A 23,120-nucleotide genomic window follows, 5' to 3' on the forward strand; every position below is an offset into this window, starting at 1 on the left:
TCAAATCAAATAATAAAAAAATTAATATTTGAAGATTTATCTTTTCTTAGAAATTAGTTACAATTCAATATATTTAAAGCATAATATATATACTATCGGATTTAAAAAGAATCAAACAATTACCTAAAAACATGATATTTCGAATTAGTTTGTGAAATCCTATAAATATAATATATTTCAAAGATCTAATACTAAAAAAATACAAAAAAAAAAAAATACAAAAATTACGGAAATATAAACATAATATAATAAAAAATCAAAAATATATACATAATATTAAAAAATTCGAAAATATATACATGATATAAAAAAATTGAATATTTATACATTAAAGATTGAGTTTTCTGAATTTTAAAAAAATATAGGTGGAAAATATATTTCGAAAACTTAAACTATTAAAAAAAAGTATTTTTCGAATTTATAGAATATTAAATGCATGAAATATTAAATGCATGAAACAACAACAACAACAACATATTCCTTTATTTTAATATTTTAGTATTTAAAAAAACAATTTTTTTATGAAAATTATTTGAATATTCGTAAAAAAATTGAGTTTCATGAATTTTTTTCAGTAAAAATATTTTGAAATACTTAAAATATAAATAAGATTTTTTTTTAATTCGAATTTATAAAATATTAACTTTGGAAATAATATATATACATGTGGTAATTATTAAATGATTGTGTAAATGTAAAATAGGAAAGAACTAAAAAACATCCATAAATAAAAATGCCACCTGATCAATTGAAGAATCCACCTAATCAATTGAACTCCAACTAAGCAATTTTGAAAAATGACATCATCATTTGCCACATGTCAATCATATAGAGCATAGATTCTCTTTTTATATTATATATAGATAAAAAAATTAAGCATGATCTACATAATCAATAAAATATAAATTTAAAATATTTAACATAGGAAAAATATAAAATTCGAACAACTAATAAATATAACATTCGCAAATAAAAACAACTAAAAATATGAAAATACTTTAAAGTCGCTAAAATTGACCTAAAAGATTAAAGTCGCTAAAATCAACGTCAAATATTTTATAAATTCTAATTGGTCACTCAATGCATCAACCGAGTTGCTATCTCATCGCGCACATTAGCCATATACTGCATGTCTTCGACCCCCCACCATGGTCCGGTAGTTGTACCATCATTCTCATGGTCTTGTCCATCCTCATTCGCACCATCAAAAGGCATATTGGGTTGATCAAACTCCTCAAAAAATTTATCACTAATACGCTCTTTTCTTATAAAATTATGCACCGCAAAACAAGCAATCACTATATTTCTTTGCACATCTAATGAAAAAGGGGCCATCTTTTCTAAAATCGGAAATCTATTTTTCAAAACTCCATAAGTTCGTTCAATGACATTCCTTAGTTGAGCATGGGCATGATTAAATTTTTCTTCTTTAGTCAAAGCACGTCTACGACGATAGTCTCCTAACCAATATCGCACATTGCGATACGGAACCATAAATATTTCTTGTTACTTCAGTTTTTACTTTTTACGCGTTTGGGATTATCATGTTAGCAGGTTTCAATATTTGAGGAAGAAGTATGGAATTTACTGTATTGGTAGTGACAAAATTTAATTTAGGCATCCGTCAATTAGTAACCTGGGCTACTTAACCATATTGTTGTGGGAAAAAAAATATGGTTTAAAAAAAATAGATATTGATTCTGTACGGTCAGTTCGAATTTTGAGGTTTAACTCGTTACTCTCTTACATTTTGTGGCAGTTATACCAGGACTCTTGCAATTGGTGAAAGAAGGAAAACATGATTTATACAGCAATCGACACGTTTTACCTGACAGATGAACAGCTGAAGAACTCACCGTCAAGTAAAGATGGGATTGATGAAGCCACTGAAACTACACTTAGAATCTATGGGTGTGACCTCATACAAGAATGTGGCATACTGCTTAAACTGTATCCTTTTACCAACTGGTCTTATGTTTACTTACTCATCGGTAGTTTGTTGCCTCGAATATTTACTTTATTACTTCTATTATATGTGGTAAACAATTATTTGCTACTTTCTAATGTGCAATTCACTTTTACTCTGCATTTGATTTATTTTTTCCTTATCTACACTATGCTCAGACCTCAAGCTGTTATGGCAACTGGTCAGGTCTTACTTCATCGTTTCTACTGCAAAAAATCGTTTGTCCGGTTTAATGTGAAGGTGTGTTTTGCTTGTTAATTTCAATTTTACCCCTTATTGCATGATTACAGCTGCATTTCATAATTTCGTTTGTATTCTACGATCTGGGGATTCATTTACCATTTTTTCGTTTGCTTGCAGAGGGTTGCCGCCAGTTGTGTTTGGCTTGCTTCAAAACTTGAAGAAAGTCCTAGGAAAGCAAGGCAGGTTCTGATTGTTTTTCACAGGATGGAATGTAGGAGAGAGAATCTACCCATTGAACATTTGGATACATTTTCCAAGGTTAGCTACGAATCTACCCATAATATTTTTGGTGAGCTCGAACTATTTTTCAATCATCTGTGAATCCATAACGCTCAACTTACTAGTTATATTGTTCTTGTTGGTTTTTTGTCCTTTTAAACTCTAAGCATGAACAAGTTTGGGGTGTGAATTGATTTCTTGTATTTACTTCTTTAACAGAAATATGTGGATCTAAAGGGAGATTTGATTAGAACAGAAAGGCATCTATTAAAAGAGATGGGTTTCATCTGCCACATCCTCATAAATTTATATCAAATTACCTTGCAACACTGGAAACTCCCCCAGAACTTAGACAAGAAGCATGGAATCTTGCAAATGACAGGTACAATTTACGGGCCTAGTTTTTTGTCTGATAATAGTGTTAGAGTAGGTGACCGGCAAGCCAACTTGTGGTTGTGGTCTTCTCTTTATCCTTGTAATAAAACAATCGTTTTTCGTTCGTAATAATAAAATATCTTATTTGGCATTCTATATCTGTTATCCCATGCAAGCAGCATAGATATAGTCCTAACGAGTTACTCTATTACTGTGAGTTGATCTAGTAGAATCGTGAGATAACTCAGCAATGTAATGTAACTGTTAAACCTTGTTCCTAGTCGATGGGTTACGCCAATAATGAGGATACCGGCCTTTCCCTTTTGAGACTAGCACTTAGTGTATGTGTACTGCGTCTCATCAGTCCTCGGTGTTGTGACATCGGCATACTTGAGTGGGTGCTCATACTGGATGAGTTCACTGAACTCCCTCGCCCTAGAAATCTATAAGTGGTTCTCATTCATCGAGTAATAGGTTTCTAAGATATAGTTGTACACCATTAGTCCTTAAGACCCAGACATCACCGTGACTTCACTAGAGGACCGATTGTATCGTGACCTGTCCCTGAGTCCCACCGCGGACCGCTCCAAGGGCCAACGTTCGTGCAATCCGAAATCTAGTGTGAAGTCTGTGCATTGTAGTAGGGGATTCGAGCGCTTGAGTAGTCATGGATGTCCTGTGTGTTCTGACGGTTTATAATCCATGGAATCTCTGGCCAGAGTTGATAGTGGGGTGATTAGGGAAATGTGTTTCCCTAAGTCGCACACGAACGGATTTATAATACCTAGAACGTTCGCACGGTTATTGAACTTTATAAGAGGTCTCGGTGAACCAATGCCTCTAGTTCAATCGGGACATGTGCTACGAAAGGATCGTACTGTACGCTAACTATATCATAAGGTTCTTGCAGGCACTTCATTTGTATCTAGGGAATCATGATGCGTAGTTGCTAGACGCCAATCTTGATTCGTTGGGCACCGATTTGATCGGGATTAGGTAAAATGAGTTTTACTCTAATCGGGACTCTTGGGAGGAGTTCATATAAGAACAATGTGTTGTTCGAATCACAAAGAGTTGTGAGCCCACGGCTAGCATACACCTGAACCATTGAGGGTCACACTTCTCGTGTAATATAGATCCTTGATAACAACAAGCGTAGATTAATGTGTTAATCTTTGAACGATTGGATGTCGATATGATTGAATCCAAGATTCGTAATTGTGGATTGCGAATCGGAATAAACGTAGAGAAAGAGAGAAATGTGGAATTTAGTGAACTTTCTAAATTGGGAAGTTTCCCGATTTAGCAAGTCCACTGAAGTGGAAGTTTCCAATTTTGGAAATTGGAAATTTCGAAGAGGCACTCGTATCGACGAGGACTTTGAGCTCGTCACAAATATAATTTTGTTATAATTTTGTGGACGATCGTTTATTAGAAACGAGGCCGACGAGGGAATGGGTTTAATGCATCAGTGGGTCAAGCCCAATGACTTAAGCCCGCTAGTGTTGAAAACCCTAGGTATAAATAGACCTCAAAAGGAGTTTTGAGATCAGATTTTCAGCACCAAAACCCTAGCCGCTCAGCCCCATTCGGCCGTTGCATCTCCGCCGCGCCACCGCCGACCACCGCCGGGAAACCGCCGGTTTTTCTCCTCTTTCTCCTTCGTTTTATTCGTGTTGTTATCTAACTCGTTTACATCTAGTGCTGTAGTTCGAGTGGGTCGAAAATACGAGGTGAAACCTAATTGGAGAGGAGCTGCTGCCCCGACGAATCCACGCACCGCCGCACGCGCCGCACCGCCGCTCACGCGCCGCCGCTGCCGCTGCCACGCGCCGCCGCTGCTGCTGCCGTTCGTCGCTGCTCGTTGCTTGCTGGATCAGCTTGTTCCAGCCGTGAATTGCAGCCCCGTGGATTGGTAATTAGCAGCTTGTACGTGACTCGTTCTAGGATTTCGATTCGTCGAAATCGCACGCTACAAGAGGTAATTAAATCGGAACTTTCGTAATTCGATTCGAACATGTTTGTATGATTATTAATTTACGAGCATGAGTAATATGTGATTACGTGTTTCGATTTCATTAAATGATGAATAAGCATGTTTCGTGATTTTTCGGTTTTATGTATTTTTCAATTAAATCGAAAATTACCATATGTATGGCGGAAGCGTTAAGGTACGTTGACTATGTGATTAGTATTGCATGTAATCGAAACTAGTTCGATATAAAATTTTAAATTCCGCTGCGTATACATGCACGAACCCCAACAGTGGTATCAGAGCCACGGGTTAATCGTTTATTTGTCAACGTGTTTATCGTTTTCGAAAGCATGCTTCGATTTGTTGAATTGTTGAATTATTGGTGTTATCTAATTGGGTGTTTTAATATTCATTAAATATTTTGAATATTTCAGAAAATATAAAATTTTTAATTTTGAAAAAATTCGATTTTTGCTGCTGTTTTTCAGCTGACCGAACCGGTCCGGTCAGACCGGTCCGACCGGTCCGGTCAGCACAACAAAAAAAAAAAAAAAAAAAAAAAAAAAAAATTTGATTTTCTGAAATTAATATTAAAAATTAATTGATTTTTAATTTTTGAAATTATTTATCAATTAAACCCAAATTAGATAATTGATCCATTAATTTAATTTGAATTCAAAGAATAGTGTTGGATTAATTATTTAATTTAATCGTTAAATTAGTTTAATTAATGGAACACAAATTAGATAGCAAATAACTAATGGACTTCATTCTTATTTGATTGATTTATGAATGAAGGAGGTCCGTTAATTATATTTGCAATTTATCGTATTAATTAATTAATTCATGAGATGAATAATTGTGATTAAGTACGATGATGATCGTATGTCTCTCTTAGGATCAATATGCGTTTCCACATACCTAGAGAACATAGTTGTAGGAATCACAAACGATCATAACCTAAAACTTCCGATGAGCTAATAAGATTTAATAAATAAAATCCCTCATTCTTAATTAAGAATAATTATCAAGCTATAAAGAAAAACCAAATTGTTGAATTTTTCTTTCCTTCTACCAACAATTAAATTATGTGTAGCCTCTCATAATAGTGCAGTAAGTCGTGTTAGCGGGGAGTGCTATTGTGGGATAAGCTGTAATTTAATTGACATTAGATGGAGATACGGTCATAGATAAAATTATGTTGGATTAATGTGGTCGGCTAGATTAACTAGGGATTGCATTAGTTTGATATAGTTGGATCTATGACATCTCATATTGGTAGGCTGGACTTGACACACGAAGATTTTGGTATTCGCTAGATTAACTTAGGTCATTATCAAGTGTGAGGTAAATCGATCTTTAGGGTCACATAGTGATGTGATTGACAGTACTCTACCTTTAGGCTTATGTAATCGGGATAGATTAACTACGGGTTACATTAGCGCTATTGGACCTAAAGCCCATTAAAGAAAAATAAGTTTTCTCGATTGTCTGCTAGAGGGTGGTGGAATTCGATAAAATTAGTGGGAGAACAATTAAAACATAAAAGTCCAAAATTTTAATTGTAACGATTATTACGAACTAAAACTCTAATTATTGTCTTCTTAAAATTTTCTCAACAACAATGTCCAAACATCCCCTTTCCTCAATCCTCGACCAAAACAAACTCACCGGTCCAAACTATTTGGATTGGCTTCGCAATCTGAAACTTGTGCTCCAAGTAGAGGAGGCGCAACTGCAAGGCTTACCTCGATCAGAAACGTTCTGAAAAGGGTACGTATTTAGTTGAAGTTAATTCGTCCGTTAAATCTTCTGCTTGGGTATTGGATACTGGTTGTGGCTCACATCTTTGTAAAGATTTGCAGCTCATGACAAGAAGTAGGAAGCTTAATGTGGGTGAGACCTACCTAAGAATGGGCAACGGAGCAAGGGTTGCTGCTGAAGCCATTGGGACAATTTATCTTTCTGTTTTGGATTCTAGTTTTTCCATTGTTTTGAACAATTGTTTATTTGTTCCGTCACTTATTCGAAACCTTATTTCTATTCCTGTTTTGGATAATGAAGGTTTTACTTTTGTTTTTGGAAATTCGATTTGCATTATACAAAAGGAACAAAATATGATTTGTAAGGGACAACTTATAAACAACTTATATGAACTGAATCCAAGTGAAATACCTATTAACGTTATATCAGCAAAACGAAAAGATATAAGTCTTAACCCCGCACAACTTTGGCACGCTCGACTAGGTCACATTTCCTTGAGAAGGATGAACAAGTTTGTTAGTGAAGGAATGTTCTCCTTGGAGGACGTTAAATCACTTCAAACTTGTGTATCCTGCCTTAAAGGAAAAATGACCAAGACTCCCTTCAAAGGGAAGATGGAACGGGCCGAGGGTCTTTTGGATTTGATCCATTCAGACGTGTGTGGTCCACTAAGCGTTAGTGCTAGGGGTGGTTTTAACTACTTCGTTACCTTTACCGATGATTATTCTAGGTATGGTTTCGTGTACTTAATGAAGTATAAGTCTGAAACTTTTGAAAGGTTCAAAGATTTTAGACACCAAGTAGAAAACCAACTCGGTAGACGTATTAAGAAACTACGATCCGATCGTGGTGGCGAATACTTAAGTACTGAGTTTATAGACTATCTTAAAGAGAATGGGATTCTGTCTCAATGGACTCCTCCTGGAACTCCTCAACTTAATGGAGTTTCCGAACGTCGGAATCGAACACTGTTAGACATGGTTCGATCTATGATGGGGTTCACCGAGTTACCGGCATACCTGTGGGGTCATGCACTCCTAACTGCCGTGTATTTGCTGAATAGGGTTAATACCAAAGCAGTTAACTCCACACCTTATGAACTTTGGCACTCCAAGAAACCCACGTTTAAACATATTAGGATATGGGGTTGTCCCGCTTACGTGAAGCGGCTAGTGGGAGATAAGTTGGATGGAAAATCCGACCTATGCTATTTTGTGGGGTATCCCGAGGATTCCATGGGATACGAATTCTACTATGTTTCCGAGGCAAAGGTGTTCGTCTCGAGAAATGCCGTGTTCCTTGAGAAGGAATTTCTATCGGATAGAAAGGGCAGTGTAGTTGATCTCGAAGAAGTTCGAGAACCACAATCTGAAGTTCAAGCACAACAATCAGATAATGAACCAATTCAACAAACCACTAATATACCTCCTGAACCGTCGCTGCGTAGATCCGAAAGAGTTCGGAGAGCGCCCGATAGGTTATTCCTCGTTGATGAAGTTGACCAAGGATGTGATCCTAGAACTTTCAACGAAGCTGTATCGGATACAGACAAGGGACATTGGCTTAATGCCATGAAATCCGAAATGGACTCTATGTACTCCAACAAGGTATGGACCTTGGTAGATCCACCCGAGGGAATCGTTCCCATAGGCTGCAAGTGGATCTATAAGAAGAAAAATTGGAGTAGATGGAAAGGTATCGACCTACAAGGCTAGATTGGTAGCGAAGGGTTATACTCAAAAGCAAGGAGTTGACTATGAGGAAACCTTCTCTCCAGTTGCTATGCTTAAGTCCATTAGGATTTTGCTGGCCATTTCTGCGTGGTATGACTATGAGATATGGCAAATGGATGTGAAGACCGCTTTCCTTAATGGGGACATTGAGGAAGAAATTTACATGGCGCAGCCGGAAGGCTTCATATCTTCTGGAGATGAGCAAAAGGTTTGCAAACTCCAGCGATCCATTTATGGATTGAAACAAGCATCCCGTAGTTGGAACAAAAGGTTCGACACAACTATCAAAGAGTTTGAATTTGTGAAGAACCCGGAGGAACCTTGTGTCTACAAGAAGGTTAGTGGGAGTGCAGTGACTTTCCTTGTACTTTATGTTGATGACATACTACTCATTGGGAATGATGTAGGGATGTTGCAGTAAACTAAAGTATGGTTATCCACACGTTTCTCGATGAAGGATTTGGGAGAAGCATCCTACGTATTGGGAATACGGATCTATAGAGATAGATCGAGGAGATTGCTTGGCTTGTCCCAATCCATGTACATAGACACCGTTCTCAAACGGTTTAGCATGGAAGAATCCAAGAAGGGATTCTTGCCAATGTCCCATGGGGTTCGTCTCTCGAAATCCATGCGTCCACAAACGCAAATGGAAATCGAGGAGATGAAAAGGACACCTGATGCATCCGCTATAGGAAGCATAATGTATGGCATGCTATGTACACGACCTGATATTGCGTATGCTGTGAGCGTCACAAGCAGATATCAGTCCGACCCCGGCCCAGCCCATTGGAAGGCTGTGAAGGACATTCTCAAGTACTTGCGAAGAACTCGAGATTTGTTTTTGGTCTATGGGGATACCGAGTTGAAATTAGAAGGCTTCACGGATTCTAGTTTTCAATCGGACGTGGATGACTCGAAGTCAAACTCGGGGTATATATTCAAAGTCAACGGGGGTGCCGTGTGTTGGAAGAGTTCCAAACAAGGCACGACGGCTGATTCCACCACCGAGGCTGAATATATTGCATCATCAGATGCTTCAAAGGAAGGGTCATGGATTAGGAAATTCATCCAAGAGTTGGGTGTATTTCCGAACGCTAGCGATCCAGTACGGCTGTACTGCGATAACAACGGAGCCGTAGCGCAAGCTAAGGAACCAAGAGCTCATCAGAAGTCGAAGCACGTGTTGAGAAAATACCATGTGATCCGAGAGATCATAGAGAGAGGTGAAGTCAAGCTGGACAGAGTCACCTCGGAGGACAATATTGCAGATCCCTTCACCAAGCCATTGTCAGGATCAGTCCACGAGAAACATCGAGAGTCGATGGGACTTAGATTTATGAGTAGTTGGCTTTAGGTCAAGTGGGAGATTGTTAGAGTAGGTGACCGGCAAGCCAACTTGTGGTTGTGGTCTTCTCTTTATCCTTGTAATAAAACAATCGTTTTTCGTTCGTAATAATAAAATATCTTATTTGGCATTCTATATCTGTTATCCCATGCAAGCAGCATAGATATAGTCCTAACGAGTTACTCTATTACTGTGAGTTGATCTAGTAGAATCGTGAGATAACTCAGCAATGTAATGTAACTGTTAAACCTTGTTCCTAGTCGATGGGTTACGCCAATAATGAGGATACCGGCCTTTCCCTTTTGAGACTAGCACTTAGTGTATGTGTACTGCGTCTCATCAGTCCTCGGTGTTGTGACATCGGCATACTTGAGTGGGTGCTCATACTGGATGAGTTCACTGAACTCCCTCGCCCTAGAAATCTATAAGTGGTTCTCATTCATCGAGTAATAGGTTTCTAAGATATAGTTGTACACCATTAGTCCTTAAGACCCAGACATCACCGTGACTTCACTAGAGGACCGATTGTATCGTGACCTGTCCCTGAGTCCCACCGCGGACCGCTCCAAGGGCCAACGTTCGTGCAATCCGAAATCTAGTGTGAAGTCTGTGCATTGTAGTAGGGGATTCGAGCGCTTGAGTAGTCATGGATGTCCTGTGTGTTCTGACGGTTTATAATCCATGGAATCTCTGGCCAGAGTTGATAGTGGGGTGATTAGGGAAATGTGTTTCCCTAAGTCGCACACGAACGGATTTATAATACCTAGAACGTTCGCACGGTTATTGAACTTTATAAGAGGTCTCGGTGAACCAATGCCTCTAGTTCAATCGGGACATGTGCTACGAAAGGATCGTACTGTACGCTAACTATATCATAAGGTTCTTGCAGGCACTTCATTTGTATCTAGGGAATCATGATGCGTAGTTGCTAGACGCCAATCTTGATTCGTTGGGCACCGATTTGATCGGGATTAGGTAAAATGAGTTTTACTCTAATCGGGACTCTTGGGAGGAGTTCATATAAGAACAATGTGTTGTTCGAATCACAAAGAGTTGTGAGCCCACGGCTAGCATACACCTGAACCATTGAGGGTCACACTTCTCGTGTAATATAGATCCTTGATAACAACAAGCGTAGATTAATGTGTTAATCTTTGAACGATTGGATGTCGATATGATTGAATCCAAGATTCGTAATTGTGGATTGCGAATCGGAATAAACGTAGAGAAAGAGAGAAATGTGGAATTTAGTGAACTTTCTAAATTGGGAAGTTTCCCGATTTAGCAAGTCCACTGAAGTGGAAGTTTCCAATTTTGGAAATTGGAAATTTCGAAGAGGCACTCGTATCGACGAGGACTTTGAGCTCGTCACAAATATAATTTTGTTATAATTTTGTGGACGATCGTTTATTAGAAACGAGGCCGACGAGGGAATGGGTTTAATGCATCAGTGGGTCAAGCCCAATGACTTAAGCCCGCTAGTGTTGAAAACCCTAGGTATAAATAGACCTCAAAAGGAGTTTTGAGATCAGATTTTCAGCACCAAAACCCTAGCCGCTCAGCCCCATTCGGCCGTTGCATCTCCGCCGCGCCACCGCCGACCACCGCCGGGAAACCGCCGGTTTTTCTCCTCTTTCTCCTTCGTTTTATTCGTGTTGTTATCTAACTCGTTTACATCTAGTGCTGTAGTTCGAGTGGGTCGAAAATACGAGGTGAAACCTAATTGGAGAGGAGCTGCTGCCCCGACGAATCCACGCACCGCCGCACGCGCCGCACCGCCGCTCACGCGCCGCCGCTGCCGCTGCCACGCGCCGCCGCTGCTGCTGCCGTTCGTCGCCGCTCGTTGCTTGCTGGATCAGCTTGTTCCAGCCGTGAATTGCAGCCCCGTGGATTGGTAATTAGCAGCTTGTACGTGACTCGTTCTAGGATTTCGATTCGTCGAAATCGCACGCTACAAGAGGTAATTAAATCGGAACTTTCGTAATTCGATTCGAACATGTTTGTATGATTATTAATTTACGAGCATGAGTAATATGTGATTACGTGTTTCGATTTCATTAAATGATGAATAAGCATGTTTCGTGATTTTTCGGTTTTATGTATTTTTCAATTAAATCGAAAATTACCATATGTATGGCGGAAGCGTTAAGGTACGTTGACTATGTGATTAGTATTGCATGTAATCGAAACTAGTTCGATATAAAATTTTAAATTCCGCTGCGTATACATGCACGAACCCCAACAAATAGTATATGAGAGTAACATTTTCCTACATTTGTGCATGTATGTGTTCGAAGAATAGAGGATCCATAAGCAACTTAGTAGGTGATTATAATCTTTATCAATAGTCTGAAACTGCAATTCATATCTGTACATTAGGATATATCCACGAGTACATACTGATGAGAATTCTTGTTACCATTTTTGTTCCTTGACAAATTAATATTTTCCATTTAATTGATTCTAGTCTGGACGCACATGATCCTTGTATTTCTTATCCCCAAGTTTTCTAGTCCTTCTATCCCCATCCAGTGATGTTCTTTTTTTCTTTTGTTGCTTACGAGCAGTTTACGCACAACCTTGTGTGTGAGATTTAGAAGTGAGGTTGTGGCCTGTGGCGTCGTGTATGCTGCAGCACGTCGATTTCAAGTACCACTACCTGAAAACCCTCCTTGGTGGAAAGCATTTGATGCAGACAAATCTGGAATTGATGAAGTTTGTAGAGTTTTGGCTCATTTATACAGCCTTCCAAAGGCCCAGTATGTACCTGTATGCAAGGAAGGGGGTTCTTTTGCTACGCCTAATCGAACCTGGGATTCACCACATCAGTCAGTTTCAAAGGTGAATGCCGCATTCTTTGAGTAAATTGGTTTTTGGTTTCATAAAGCTATTAGTTTTCTTTATTAGGATCCAGAAAGGAAATTGCAATGATATCCTTGTTAATTTTGTTGTTTCTTGTTCAGGATGGTTTATTGACAGGACCAATCGCAAATGAAGATGCTAGTGCTGGAAAGGTGTCTTCCGCTGCTATAAACCAGGAAGTTGGAAAGGATGAACTTATTAAAGATGCTCCTGAAAAATTGAAGGAGTCGAAGAAAACCGATGATGGATCATTAAGCACTGTTAATGGTGGGGAGTCGAGAGAAGAACCTGACTCAAAATTAATGTCGGATAATCGAACAGACACTAGTGGAGAAAGGGTCAAGGAGAGAGAGAGGGGCAGAGAAAGGGAAAGAGAGAAAACTAAGAGCAGAGACTACGAAAGAGAGCGGGAATCTGATCGGGAAAGAGGAAGGGAAGACACTGAAAGGGACAGAGACAATGTCAAGGAGAGGGGTCATCGTTCGAGGGTCATCATCGGCCCGATATTTCTTTCGCCGTAAGCCTGGTTAGTCAACATATGCATGCCCCGACCGTTTATCACTTAAGTATGGTGAAACGGATTTTGCGATATTTGAAGGGAACGATTGGCCGTGGAATAATAATGACTAAGAACGATCATACTCGCATTATGGGTTATACAGACTCAGATTGGGCTGGAAACACACTTGATCGTCGATCCACTACTGGGTATTGTATGTTTGTTGGTGGTAATTTAGTCTCTTGGAAAAGCAAAAAACAACATGTAGTAGCTCGTTCGAGTGCGGAAGCTGAATATCGTGCAATGGCAACAGCAGCTTGTGAGCTTGTGTGGCTTAAAAGCCTTCTTACTGATCTTGGTTACTCGTTACCCATTCCTATGACGCTTTTTTGTGACAACCAGGCTGCTATGCATATAGCGGCTAACCCGGTCTTCCATGAAAGAACGAAGCATATTGAAGTGGATTGCCACTACATTCGTAAGCAAGTTCAGTCTAAGGTTATACAGACACATTATGTACGAACGGGTGACCAACTTGCAGATATGTTCACCAAAGTTATGCCATCTTCTCAATTTCATCGACTCTTGGCCAAGCTTGGATCCATCAATCTTTTAGATCCCGCTTGAGGGGGAGTATTGAAGAATATTTTGTATATATACACCATAAATAGACTTGTATATCTTTCCTCGTTTAGTTATGATAGATTAGGTTGTTTATACGATCATGCTTGATTCTCTCCTTGATCTCTCCTTGATTAGTTTCTTCTCATCTATATAAACCTTGTATTATGTAATACATCGATATAATAAAACAGTTAAATATTCTTCATATGAAGCTGTCTTAAATTTCTTCATGGTACCAGAGCAGTAAAATCCTGCGATTTTTTTTTTAATTTCTTGTTTCTTTCTCTCATGTCTGGAGAAGAAATAATTGATACAAAAAAAATGTCAAAAGTGGTTGCTACCACCTCATTCAATCCCGGTGTTGATAATGATGTCATCAGCACTTCTCAAAAATTGACCGCTACGCTGCTAAACGAATTCAATTTTCTACCATGGTCGAGAGCTATAACTATTGCTCTTGGTGGTAGATCACGATTGGGATTTATCAATGGCAAAGAAAAAGCACCAGATCCAAAGTCACCAGAATATGACATTTGGCTGCAAAAGGATCAAATGGTTATGTCCTTAATTCTTAACTCAATGGAGCGTCATCTTGCTGAAAATTTTAGTTATTCGGAGTCCTCCTTCGACCTATGGGAAGCTGTTCGTGAGATGTATGGAAATCAAAACAACTCTGCCCGGATTTTTCAGATTCAACAAGATATTGCTAATACTCATCAAGATGGAAAGCCGTTCATCAGTTTATACGGCACCCTAAAAGGCTTGTGGAACGAGTTAGATCTTTACCGACCCTTCACAACTGATCCGGTCGTCTTGAGGAAACGGATAGAAGAAGATCAGGTTTTCCAACTATTAGCCAGCCTTGGCCCGGAATATGAGGATCTAAGGTGCCATGTTTTAATGAATGCAGAACTTCCATCCCTAAAAGGTGTTTGTGCAACAATTCAACGTGAAGAAATTCGTCGAAAAGTTATGACCCACGATACTACTCCCAATACGCCCAATGTTCGTGCATATGTTGCTCATCCATCATCTGAAAAGAGGCCGTACAAAGGCAAACGTCCAGATTTGAAATGTGAATATTGCAATGCTATTGGACATTCTATGGATCGTTGTTGGAGTCTTCATCCAGACATGAATCCAAAATTTCCAAAAGATAAAATGGGAGGAGAAAAGAAGAGGGTCAATGTTAAGTGTATATTTTTACACTTTATCGTATCTTTTTATTTGAGCTTTTGGTGTGTTTTAATGATAATTGGTGCTTAAAAAGTTGATTTATTGTATTTTAGGTACAAATTGAAGAATTGGAAAAGTATGGGGTCAAAACTGCAATTTTGGCGAAAATATGGGTCAAAAGTGAAAATATCAAAATTCTGGAGAAACAAGGCTCGGACCCCCGTCCCAGTTTTAGTGCAAATTATGGGACCCCCGTCCCATACCCCGAAGTTGCGCAGTAAAGGGATTTTAATTGCACAAGGAAACTGCCTTCTTCCCCAAGTTCTTCACCCTATGTAACGATGCCGAATTAGAGAAGAATAGCCCCCTTTTGGAAAGAGAAGAAGCGACGCCGTTTGAAGAAGAGTTGCTTTCCAACTTAAAGAAGCGTGGTTTTTAATTGACGCTTTTATCAATTCTCTGGTCAACGGAACGACGTCGTATTGCCTTGGTCATTTCAGTATAAATAGCAGATTCCGGGATTGGGAAAGGCAAGCAATTTCAGAAGCTAGTTCGTAGTTAGGTTAGTGTAGCTCGACTTTTAGCCTAATTTTCTCATTTTTCCTATCTTTAATCTTGTAATCGAACACAATTTCTGAGCAATGGATTACTGTTATTATGAATCTAATTCGATTCATAACACCCTATATAAGACCAATCCAAGCACACAATTAGGGATTTCTTTTTACGCAATTTCAAGAGCCACAAAGCAATAACGAAGAGGAAGAATTCGAAGACTTCAAGCAAAGATTTATCGTCTATGATTTATTTTATTTGCGTTTTTTATTTAATCATGAGTAGCTAAATTACTTGTTTCTAGGATTTTATTTGGAACCCTATGTGGGATTTATGAACCCTTTTCTATGATTTTATGCAAGTTTTAATTCCGGATTATTTCTTCTACTTGTTTTATTAAGTGCATGAACTTGATCAACTTATGTGCTTTTATGTTATTGTTAATCGCATGAATCGGAAGATCGGGTTAATAATTAGAACTGTGGTAGAAGAGCCTTTGTGGTATTAACATAGGAATATAGTTAATCTCTTAGGTAGCCATTATTGAGATTTGTGCTTAATGCTGTGTTCTAGAATTAATTGCATAGGAATATAGTAATTGAATCTAGAGGATTAGAAACGTAATACACGCGGAAGCGGGTTATGATTATTTTAGCATCTCAGGTTAATAATCCGGGTTAATTGCTTGCATAATTGAAGGAATTGGGGGAATAATAATCACATAGGGGGAAGAATAAAATCCTAGGCTTGTTTACTTTGATTAAATCTTCGTTTTAATTGCTTTCTTGTTTTTGTCTTTTTAATTGCTTTAGTTTAATTTAGTTTATTAATCCTTTTTTCGACTGTGTAGGGTGGGCTTGATAATAATTGGTAGAATTTAGCGTCTAGGATTAGATAATTAAATATTCCCTGTGGGTTCGATATCCGGACTTTTAGTCCACTATATTACTTGTACGATACGTGCACTTGCGTGTAGGTTTTCGGCCAACAAGTTTTTGGCGCCGTTGCCGGGGACTTATTTTAATTATTTATTTTATTCTAGCTCTAGATTTGAACAATTTTCACGATTCACCCATTTAATTTTTGTTTTATTTTATTTTTGTTTTAGGTACGTTGTATGCGCAGGAGACTCGATCTTGCTAGAGAACCGTTTGATCCCGAAATCGAACGCACTTTTCGAGCCGCTAGGAGACTTCAACGCGCAAATAATATAATGGAGGACGAAGAACGCAGGGCCCCGGGTAATCTACTCGAGGCCAACGGAAACCAAGTGCAAGACCCTCCCCCTCAACTTCCAGCACAACCAGCAGTTCGTCCACGAGCACTTCAAGACTACATAATCCCAACTCTAGACGGATTCCGCCCGAGCATCCAATATCCACCCATTGAGGCGCATAATTTTGAGATCAAGCAAGGCCTTTTGACGATGCTCCAAAATAACGGGCTATTTAGTGGGTTGGCAGGTGAAGATCCCCATCTTCACATTGTCAATTTTCTAGATACCTGTAATTCCCACCGTCAAAACGGCGTTTCCCAAGAGGCGCTTCAATTAATTCTATTCAAGCACTCCCTACAAGGAAGAGCTCGCCAGTGGTTGATGTCCCAAGCACCCCACTCTATCTCGTCGTGGCCTCAACTTCTCAACCTTTTCATGAAAGTCTATAGCTCACCCGAGAAGGACGAGAGAATCCGGCGAGAAATTCACAATTTTGTCCAAGAGCAAGGCGAGTGATACGCGTTTTCCTCACGTATAAATTACCGCAAGTATACGGTATCGCATTTTGCAGAACAGTGGTTCCGGATATCGATCCACAGGGACCTTGTAGATTCAAATGCTGAGTAGTGTAATTATATTATCGTTATATTATCTAGCCGATCGTAAATAAGTGGATTGGTGAGAAACCCTAATTTAAAAGCATGCAAGAACGTAAACATGCAAATATAGAATGTACGTAAAATAAAGTAACGACAACTCAACGCGGGGGGGACTTCGATTTAAAAGGGACTTCTAGGGCCAAATCCACCTAGATATAATCAACAACGATCGACAAATCCGCTATCTAAAATCACGTTCCTATTCGTTAACCCAGACGCTAATATACTCTAACCCCCGTCTCCAGTGTAGCTAGAGTCTACCCACAGGTCCGACGTCTCCGTTCAGAACCTGCTATTAAGAGAGCATTTAGGTCAAGTCCTTAAGGGCTACCCGAAGTGCATCACGTCTCCGTTTCCACACCCCGAGCTATGTTTTCCTAACTTCAAACAAGAAATCCTCTCTCGAGTTCATTCCTATTTAATATCAGTCTGAGAGCTGATCAACACAATCAGAAGCATTTAATACAGGAAAACATAAACGGAATCAAAACACGACAAATAGATAACAGAAATGACGATCGAAATCAATATATACAAGGCTTCATTACCCTAGAAGAAAATGTTCTTAGTTCATAACAAACATAGTATCAAAAGAATGTACAAAGGAAATGAAGAACAAAACGTAAAGAAATTGCGTAAGAAAAACCCAAGTCGGAACCCCCGTTGATGATTCCCGCGAAGAACCGTCGAAAACCGTAAAAAGTCGAAGTAGAACGAAGAATGAGGGCTTGCTTCTATTTATAGTAAATTGCAAAGCTTCCTCAAGAAGCTTTGCAATTTAAAATATCTACCCTTGAAAAACGCGCCAGATCGCGATCCAATAAAGCCAGATCGCGATCTGGCTTCTTTAAAAAAAACGTGAACCGCCTCCCAGATCGCGATCCAGGAAGTGCGGATCGCGATCTGGGTCTGAATCTTGTCTGCCACTGGAATTTGTCACCAGATCGCGATCCGACTTTCCTGGATCGCGATCTGGGTCTGAACTTTGCACACTACTGGAATTTGCCCCCAGATCGCGATCCGGCTTTCCTGGATCGCGATCTGGGTCTTAATGACCACTTTCTCGGCTTGAAAAATCGGTTTCGCTTCCAAATGGCTTCGACTTGGCAACAAAAGCTAACAAAACCTAAAAAGGGAAATAAAACAAGAAATGCAATAATATAAACAAATAAAGCCGAAACTCGGACGAACGAAGACCAAAACTCGAAGATTTGATAAGCATAAATCGTGCAAAACGAACACTTATCACACCCTCAAACTTAGATCTTTACTCGTCCCGAGTAAATCAAAACGAAACTACAACGAAAATGAAATAAAAACAACAAACTAAACTAGGCCACTAACGTAGGGAAACACGATTGCATTTAGCGTATGCAACAAGCCGTTGAACCCCTGGGTACCCCCAAAGGACGAGTTGTGTCTCGTGAGGGTTTTCAGACAACACACCCACAAAGTTGCCGGATTGGTCAAAGCATTGCAATTAATTCCTAAGATAAAATGAGCTAGATAACCTAAAATCTCAGAATGGCCAACGACTTTAAGGTATTCGACTTTCCTGCCGACGCAATTAGTTGTTTCTACACCAAAATGAAAGATAGACTCAAGAATCCGTAATTAAACAATAAACACAATCATCGAGGGTTTTGAGTAGAAATGTGGGTGAAAAGTAAGTTTTGATTCTGAAATTCGAGAACTCGAGTTGGGCATAAGTAGGTCTTTTTATTCGATAAGAAATGACAACAACGATACATTGTGATTTTCATCACAACTTTCTTTCTCTCTCTCTTTTTTTTTTTTTTTTTTTTTTTTTTTTTTTTTTTTTTTTTTTTTTTAACAATCGTAAACGTAAAGACCATAGATAGACTTTTAGCCAGCAACTCGAAATCGTGAACACATAATTCAATTCTACTCGCCCCCCAAACCTCAGGCTATTATACCCCTCAGGAAAATTGCGCTTAAGCTTAATCGGAAAGGATTCGAAAGGCTATCCACACAAGTTGCAAAAACGCAGTCGGAAGGTTCATCTATAATTAGCCGGTGATCCATAATTTCAATTTTAAAATCAACTAGCCCATCTACTAATTCATTAATTGCTTTGCTTCAATAGAACCCGGAAATGCAAATTACACTCGATCCTAAATGAAATGCATGTGACAAACACAATAACGGAAATCAAAATACATAAACGAAACTAAATTATATGATATGCATGCAAAAGACCAAATCAAAATAAGATAAATAAAATAAAAAAAAAAAAACAAAGTCTAGCAAAGATACATCGTAAACGAAATATCAATCCAACGACTTATCCCACAAACAACAAACAAAAACAAGCAAGTTCAACACACACCACCCTCAAACTTAAATTCTAGCATAGTCCCTATGCTCAAAAGCAGAATAAAAAATAAAAGGGAAAGAAAACACAACGTCCCCTAGTTGTCGTGATCGTCCTCGTGGGCTCCTCCCTCCTCTTCCGGTCGTCCCCGCTCGTACTCCTCCCAGGCCTGTGCCACCAGTGTAGTGGCTGCCGCTTGTGCTTGTTCGTCGGCGGCGGAGGTTGATGCTCCATCATATCGAGGCCGTGGTGGGAACGGCCGTGGCTCGACAATGTCATCGGTCCTGCACTGAAGCGCTGCAGCCATGGCCTTCATCATTTTCTTGAACCATCCCACATTTTCCTCCATAACATCCATCCATTGGCCGACATACTCTGGGAGCTGTGGTTCTGCTTCTTGTCTGCCTCTTCTGGCCCTTGGTTGTGGTCGAGCCGCATGAACACCTGAGGGACCCGCATCTGGTAAGTCCGAGTCGCCCTCGCCTAGGGGTCCACTCGCTGGCTGGAGCTTGTGGTAAGGGAAGATCGGCTGTGGTGACCTGATGAGCCGGTCATCAGCGTATGTGGGGACCCCTGCACGATCACACAGTGTAGTGATGAGGGAAGGGAACATCAGACCTAGAGAGGTATCACCTAAGCATCGTCGGATCTCAGAGTGTATGATCGCGCCCACGTTCACAGGTGTCCTCTTCATTATGGCATACATCAGTGTAAGACGTGGGGCATAGGTCTTGGCCGTCGACTTTGTGGGCATGAGCCTGCTACTGACGAAGTACATCCACACCTTCGCTTCTCTTGAAAGTTCCCCCCGACGGAACCAGTGCTCTCCTTTTTCCCACTTCGAACCCCTAGGGCAAAGAGTCTGAATCAGCTCCTCATAGGTCGTTGCCATCTTCAGTTGTTGAAACGGCTCGGTCGGGACTTCGGGTAGGTGGAAAAACTTGTTGATTGTAGCAGCGTCATAGCGCACCTCTTTGTCTCGAAGAACGACCACGGACCCCGGGTGAAAACCGGCATTGGCATAGAAGAGCCTCACTAGATTCTCGTTGTAGTCCTCCGGTCGTTTGGCCAAGTACTTCCATTGTCGACGATCAAAGTTTTCGAAGATCGAATCTTTTTCCATGCCATCGAGATCTAATTCCCTTTCTGGAACAAACGGTCGGCTGTGGCGACGTATGAATTCCCTTTTTGCCTCGACGTTCACGTACAAAAGCTCATCTCCCGGTTCGAGGACTACACGGTCAAGGATGGTGTGTTGATTAGCACGGGATCCCATCTCAAGTTGCACGTTTCCCGTGCGTGGGGTTTGTTGCTCTTCCGGCACCTGAGATGGTGGTGGTGCGCTCGAAGTGCCCTCTTGGCTTCCCGTGCCTCGAGAAGCCGTCTTCTTTTTCGGTGCGGCTTTTCCCTTTGCCGGAGCCTTCTCCTTGGGTTGGGCTTTTTTGGTGGTTTCGCCCGTTTTTAAGACTTTCTTGGCCGGCGACGTCATTTCGTTCGAATTTGTGCGAGATGGAGGGTCGAAAGCCTTTGGAAGTTGGTTCGGGAATTTTGTCGAACACTTGGCGTGCCCAACTTGGTAATCCTTTTGATTTCCACCGGTTGTTTGGTACCTATCCCTCCTACATCAATCACAACACCCTAGTGAGAATCCACCACCACAATCAACAATAGGTAGCTAAACAATCAACCCAAGCCATTCAAATCTTTATTTTATCCTTTAGTTCGAAATTAAGAACAATAGGGCAATTCCTATATCTAAACATTGGTTCACCCGCAAATTCATGTTTTGAATCCCAACACCAAGTACAAATTCACATACAAGCATATACAATTAACAAACAAGGGGAAAAATCATGAAATTTTGGGGAAATTCGAAAGAATTGAAGAAAATAAAAGAAATGAGGATTAGATTGAAAATTTACCTTTTCTTGAAGATTCACCCACAAATTCTTGGAATAAATGTGCAAATCGTGAATTTGTGATGATCAAGTGTGTGATTGATGTGCTTTTATGAAAGAAATTTGAAGATTTTGAAATTGGGGAGGGGTTAGGGTTTGGAATTTAGAGAAAGGGGAAATAAGAAAATGAAAAGGGGGGGGGGGGGTTTGCTTTTGAACTGTTTTTCGGCCCCAGATCGCGATCCACAATACCCGGATCGCGATCTGGGTCTCACCTTGCAGCTTCTGGAAAAACGTCCCAGATCGCGATCCGACATACCTGGATCGCGATCTGGGCCCAAAATCCGCTGCTTCTGGAAAAACGTCCCAGATCGCGATCTGGCTTTCCTGGATCGCGATCTGGGCCCAAAACTGGCTGCCACTGGAAAAACACCCCAGATCGCGATCCGACTTACCTGGATCGCGATCTGGGACACCTAAAATCTGCCAAAATGAAAATTCAAAAGGGGGTGAGATAGAGATGTTGAACCCTAAAATATAAAAATGCACGAAAAAGCTAAAAAAAGATAAAAACGAAAACAAGAAAAAAAGGAAAATGACAGAATATGAGCAACAATGGGTTGCCTCCCATTTAGCGCCTGTTTTACAGTCGACGGCTCGACTTCTTTTGGATTTATTGGGAGAAAATTAGTGCGACACGCTCCACTTCCTCGGGAGCACCATTCGGGTAATAATGCTTAACTCGTTGCCCATTCACTTTGAACGACGGACCGTCTCGTCCTCGTATTTCGATAACTCCTTGTGGGGTGGCGCTCAGGACTACGAATGGTCCCGACCAACGGGACTTGAGCTTTCCCGGAAATAGTCGTAGCCGAGAATTGAATAGCAGGACTTGGTCACCTGCCCGGAACTCTCGCTTCGTAATTCTTTTGTCATGCCACTTTTTCGTCTTTTCTTTGTAAATCTTGGCATTTTCGTAAGCATCATTTCTGAACTCCTCCATTTCGTTGAGTTGAAGCAATCGACGATCGCCGGTAGCTGTTTGATCGAAATTGAGCTTTTTGACTGCCCAATAAGCTCGGTGCTCCAATTCCACTGGCAGGTGGCACGCTTTCCCATACACGAGTTTGTACGGAGACATCCCAATCGGTGTTTTGAATGCGGTTCGATAGGCCCAAAGTGCATCATCGAGCTTCAATGCCCAATCTTTTCGGTTCGTGCTCACGGTCTTCTCCAGAATCTGTTTGATTTCTCGGTTTGACAACTCAGCAAGGCCATTTGTCTGTGGATGATAGGCAAGCGCAATTTTGTGTCGGATTCCCAACTTGTTCGTGAGATTAGTGAGCAGTTTGTTGCAGAAGTGAGATCCTTCATCGCTAATGATCGCCCTGGGTGTCCCAAACCTTGAGAATATGTTCTTGTGGAAGAATTTGAGGACCGTACGAGCATCGTTGGCCGTGGTGGCAATCGCTTCGACCCATTTGGACACGTAGTCCACGGCAAGCAGAATGTATAACTTTCCGTTCGAAGAAGGGAATGGTCCCATGAAGTCTATGCCCCAAACATCGAAAAGCTCCACCTCTTGCATGTTGTTCAAAGGCATTTGGCTTTTGTTGGATAGGTTCCCTGTTCGTTGGCATCGATCACACCGTTTCACGAACTCGTAACTATCT

The 23,120-nt window shown here is 40.4% G+C and overlaps 2 protein-coding genes and 1 pseudogene across 3 annotated transcripts; 2 read left to right on the forward strand and 1 right to left on the reverse strand.

Annotated features, from left to right (window-relative positions):
• Positions 1-1,742: 1,742 nt before the first annotated feature.
• Positions 1,743-13,006, forward strand: LOC105973383 (cyclin-L1-1-like; annotated as a pseudogene). The gene is made up of 6 exons (XR_016034566.1): positions 1,743-1,950; positions 2,125-2,208; positions 2,329-2,467; positions 2,648-2,810; positions 12,191-12,464; positions 12,587-13,006. The product of XR_016034566.1 is annotated as a cyclin-L1-1-like (transcript).
• Positions 13,007-13,929: 923 nt separating this feature from the next.
• Positions 13,930-16,482, forward strand: LOC148766968 (uncharacterized). The gene is made up of 2 exons (XM_088825883.1): positions 13,930-14,803; positions 16,448-16,482. Exons 1-2 carry the CDS (start codon positions 13,930-13,932, stop codon positions 16,480-16,482), a joined length of 909 nt encoding a protein of 302 aa, XP_088682009.1.
• Positions 16,483-19,069: 2,587 nt separating this feature from the next.
• Positions 19,070-21,616, reverse strand: LOC148766969 (uncharacterized). Its single transcript, XM_088825152.1, has 2 exons — positions 21,472-21,616; positions 19,070-21,168 (listed from the first exon to the last, which is right to left on the reverse strand). The coding sequence occupies exon 2, from the start codon at positions 21,036-21,038 to the stop codon at positions 19,647-19,649; it is 1,392 nt and encodes a 463-aa protein (XP_088681278.1). The 5' UTR covers positions 21,039-21,168; positions 21,472-21,616; the 3' UTR covers positions 19,070-19,646.
• Positions 21,617-23,120: the final 1,504 nt, after the last annotated feature.

This window comes from Erythranthe guttata, chromosome 11, assembly GCF_056151865.1.
Source record: "Erythranthe guttata isolate IM_541 chromosome 11, IM_541, whole genome shotgun sequence".
Lineage (NCBI taxonomy): Eukaryota > Viridiplantae > Streptophyta > Magnoliopsida > Lamiales > Phrymaceae > Erythranthe > Erythranthe guttata.

Bases quoted from the DNA above. Each gene is read 5' to 3' on its own strand.
- LOC148766969 (XM_088825152.1), bottom strand. From the start codon at position 21,038: ATGACGTCGCCGGCCAAGAAAGTCTTAAAAACGGGCGAAACCACCAAA.
- LOC148766968 (XM_088825883.1), top strand. From the start codon at position 13,930: ATGTCAAAAGTGGTTGCTACCACCTCATTCAATCCCGGTGTTGATAAT. The intron at 14,804-16,447 runs GTATATTTTTAC...TTTTTGTTTTAG, and splicing joins GAAGAGGGTCAATGTTAAGT to GTACGTTGTATGCGCAGGAG.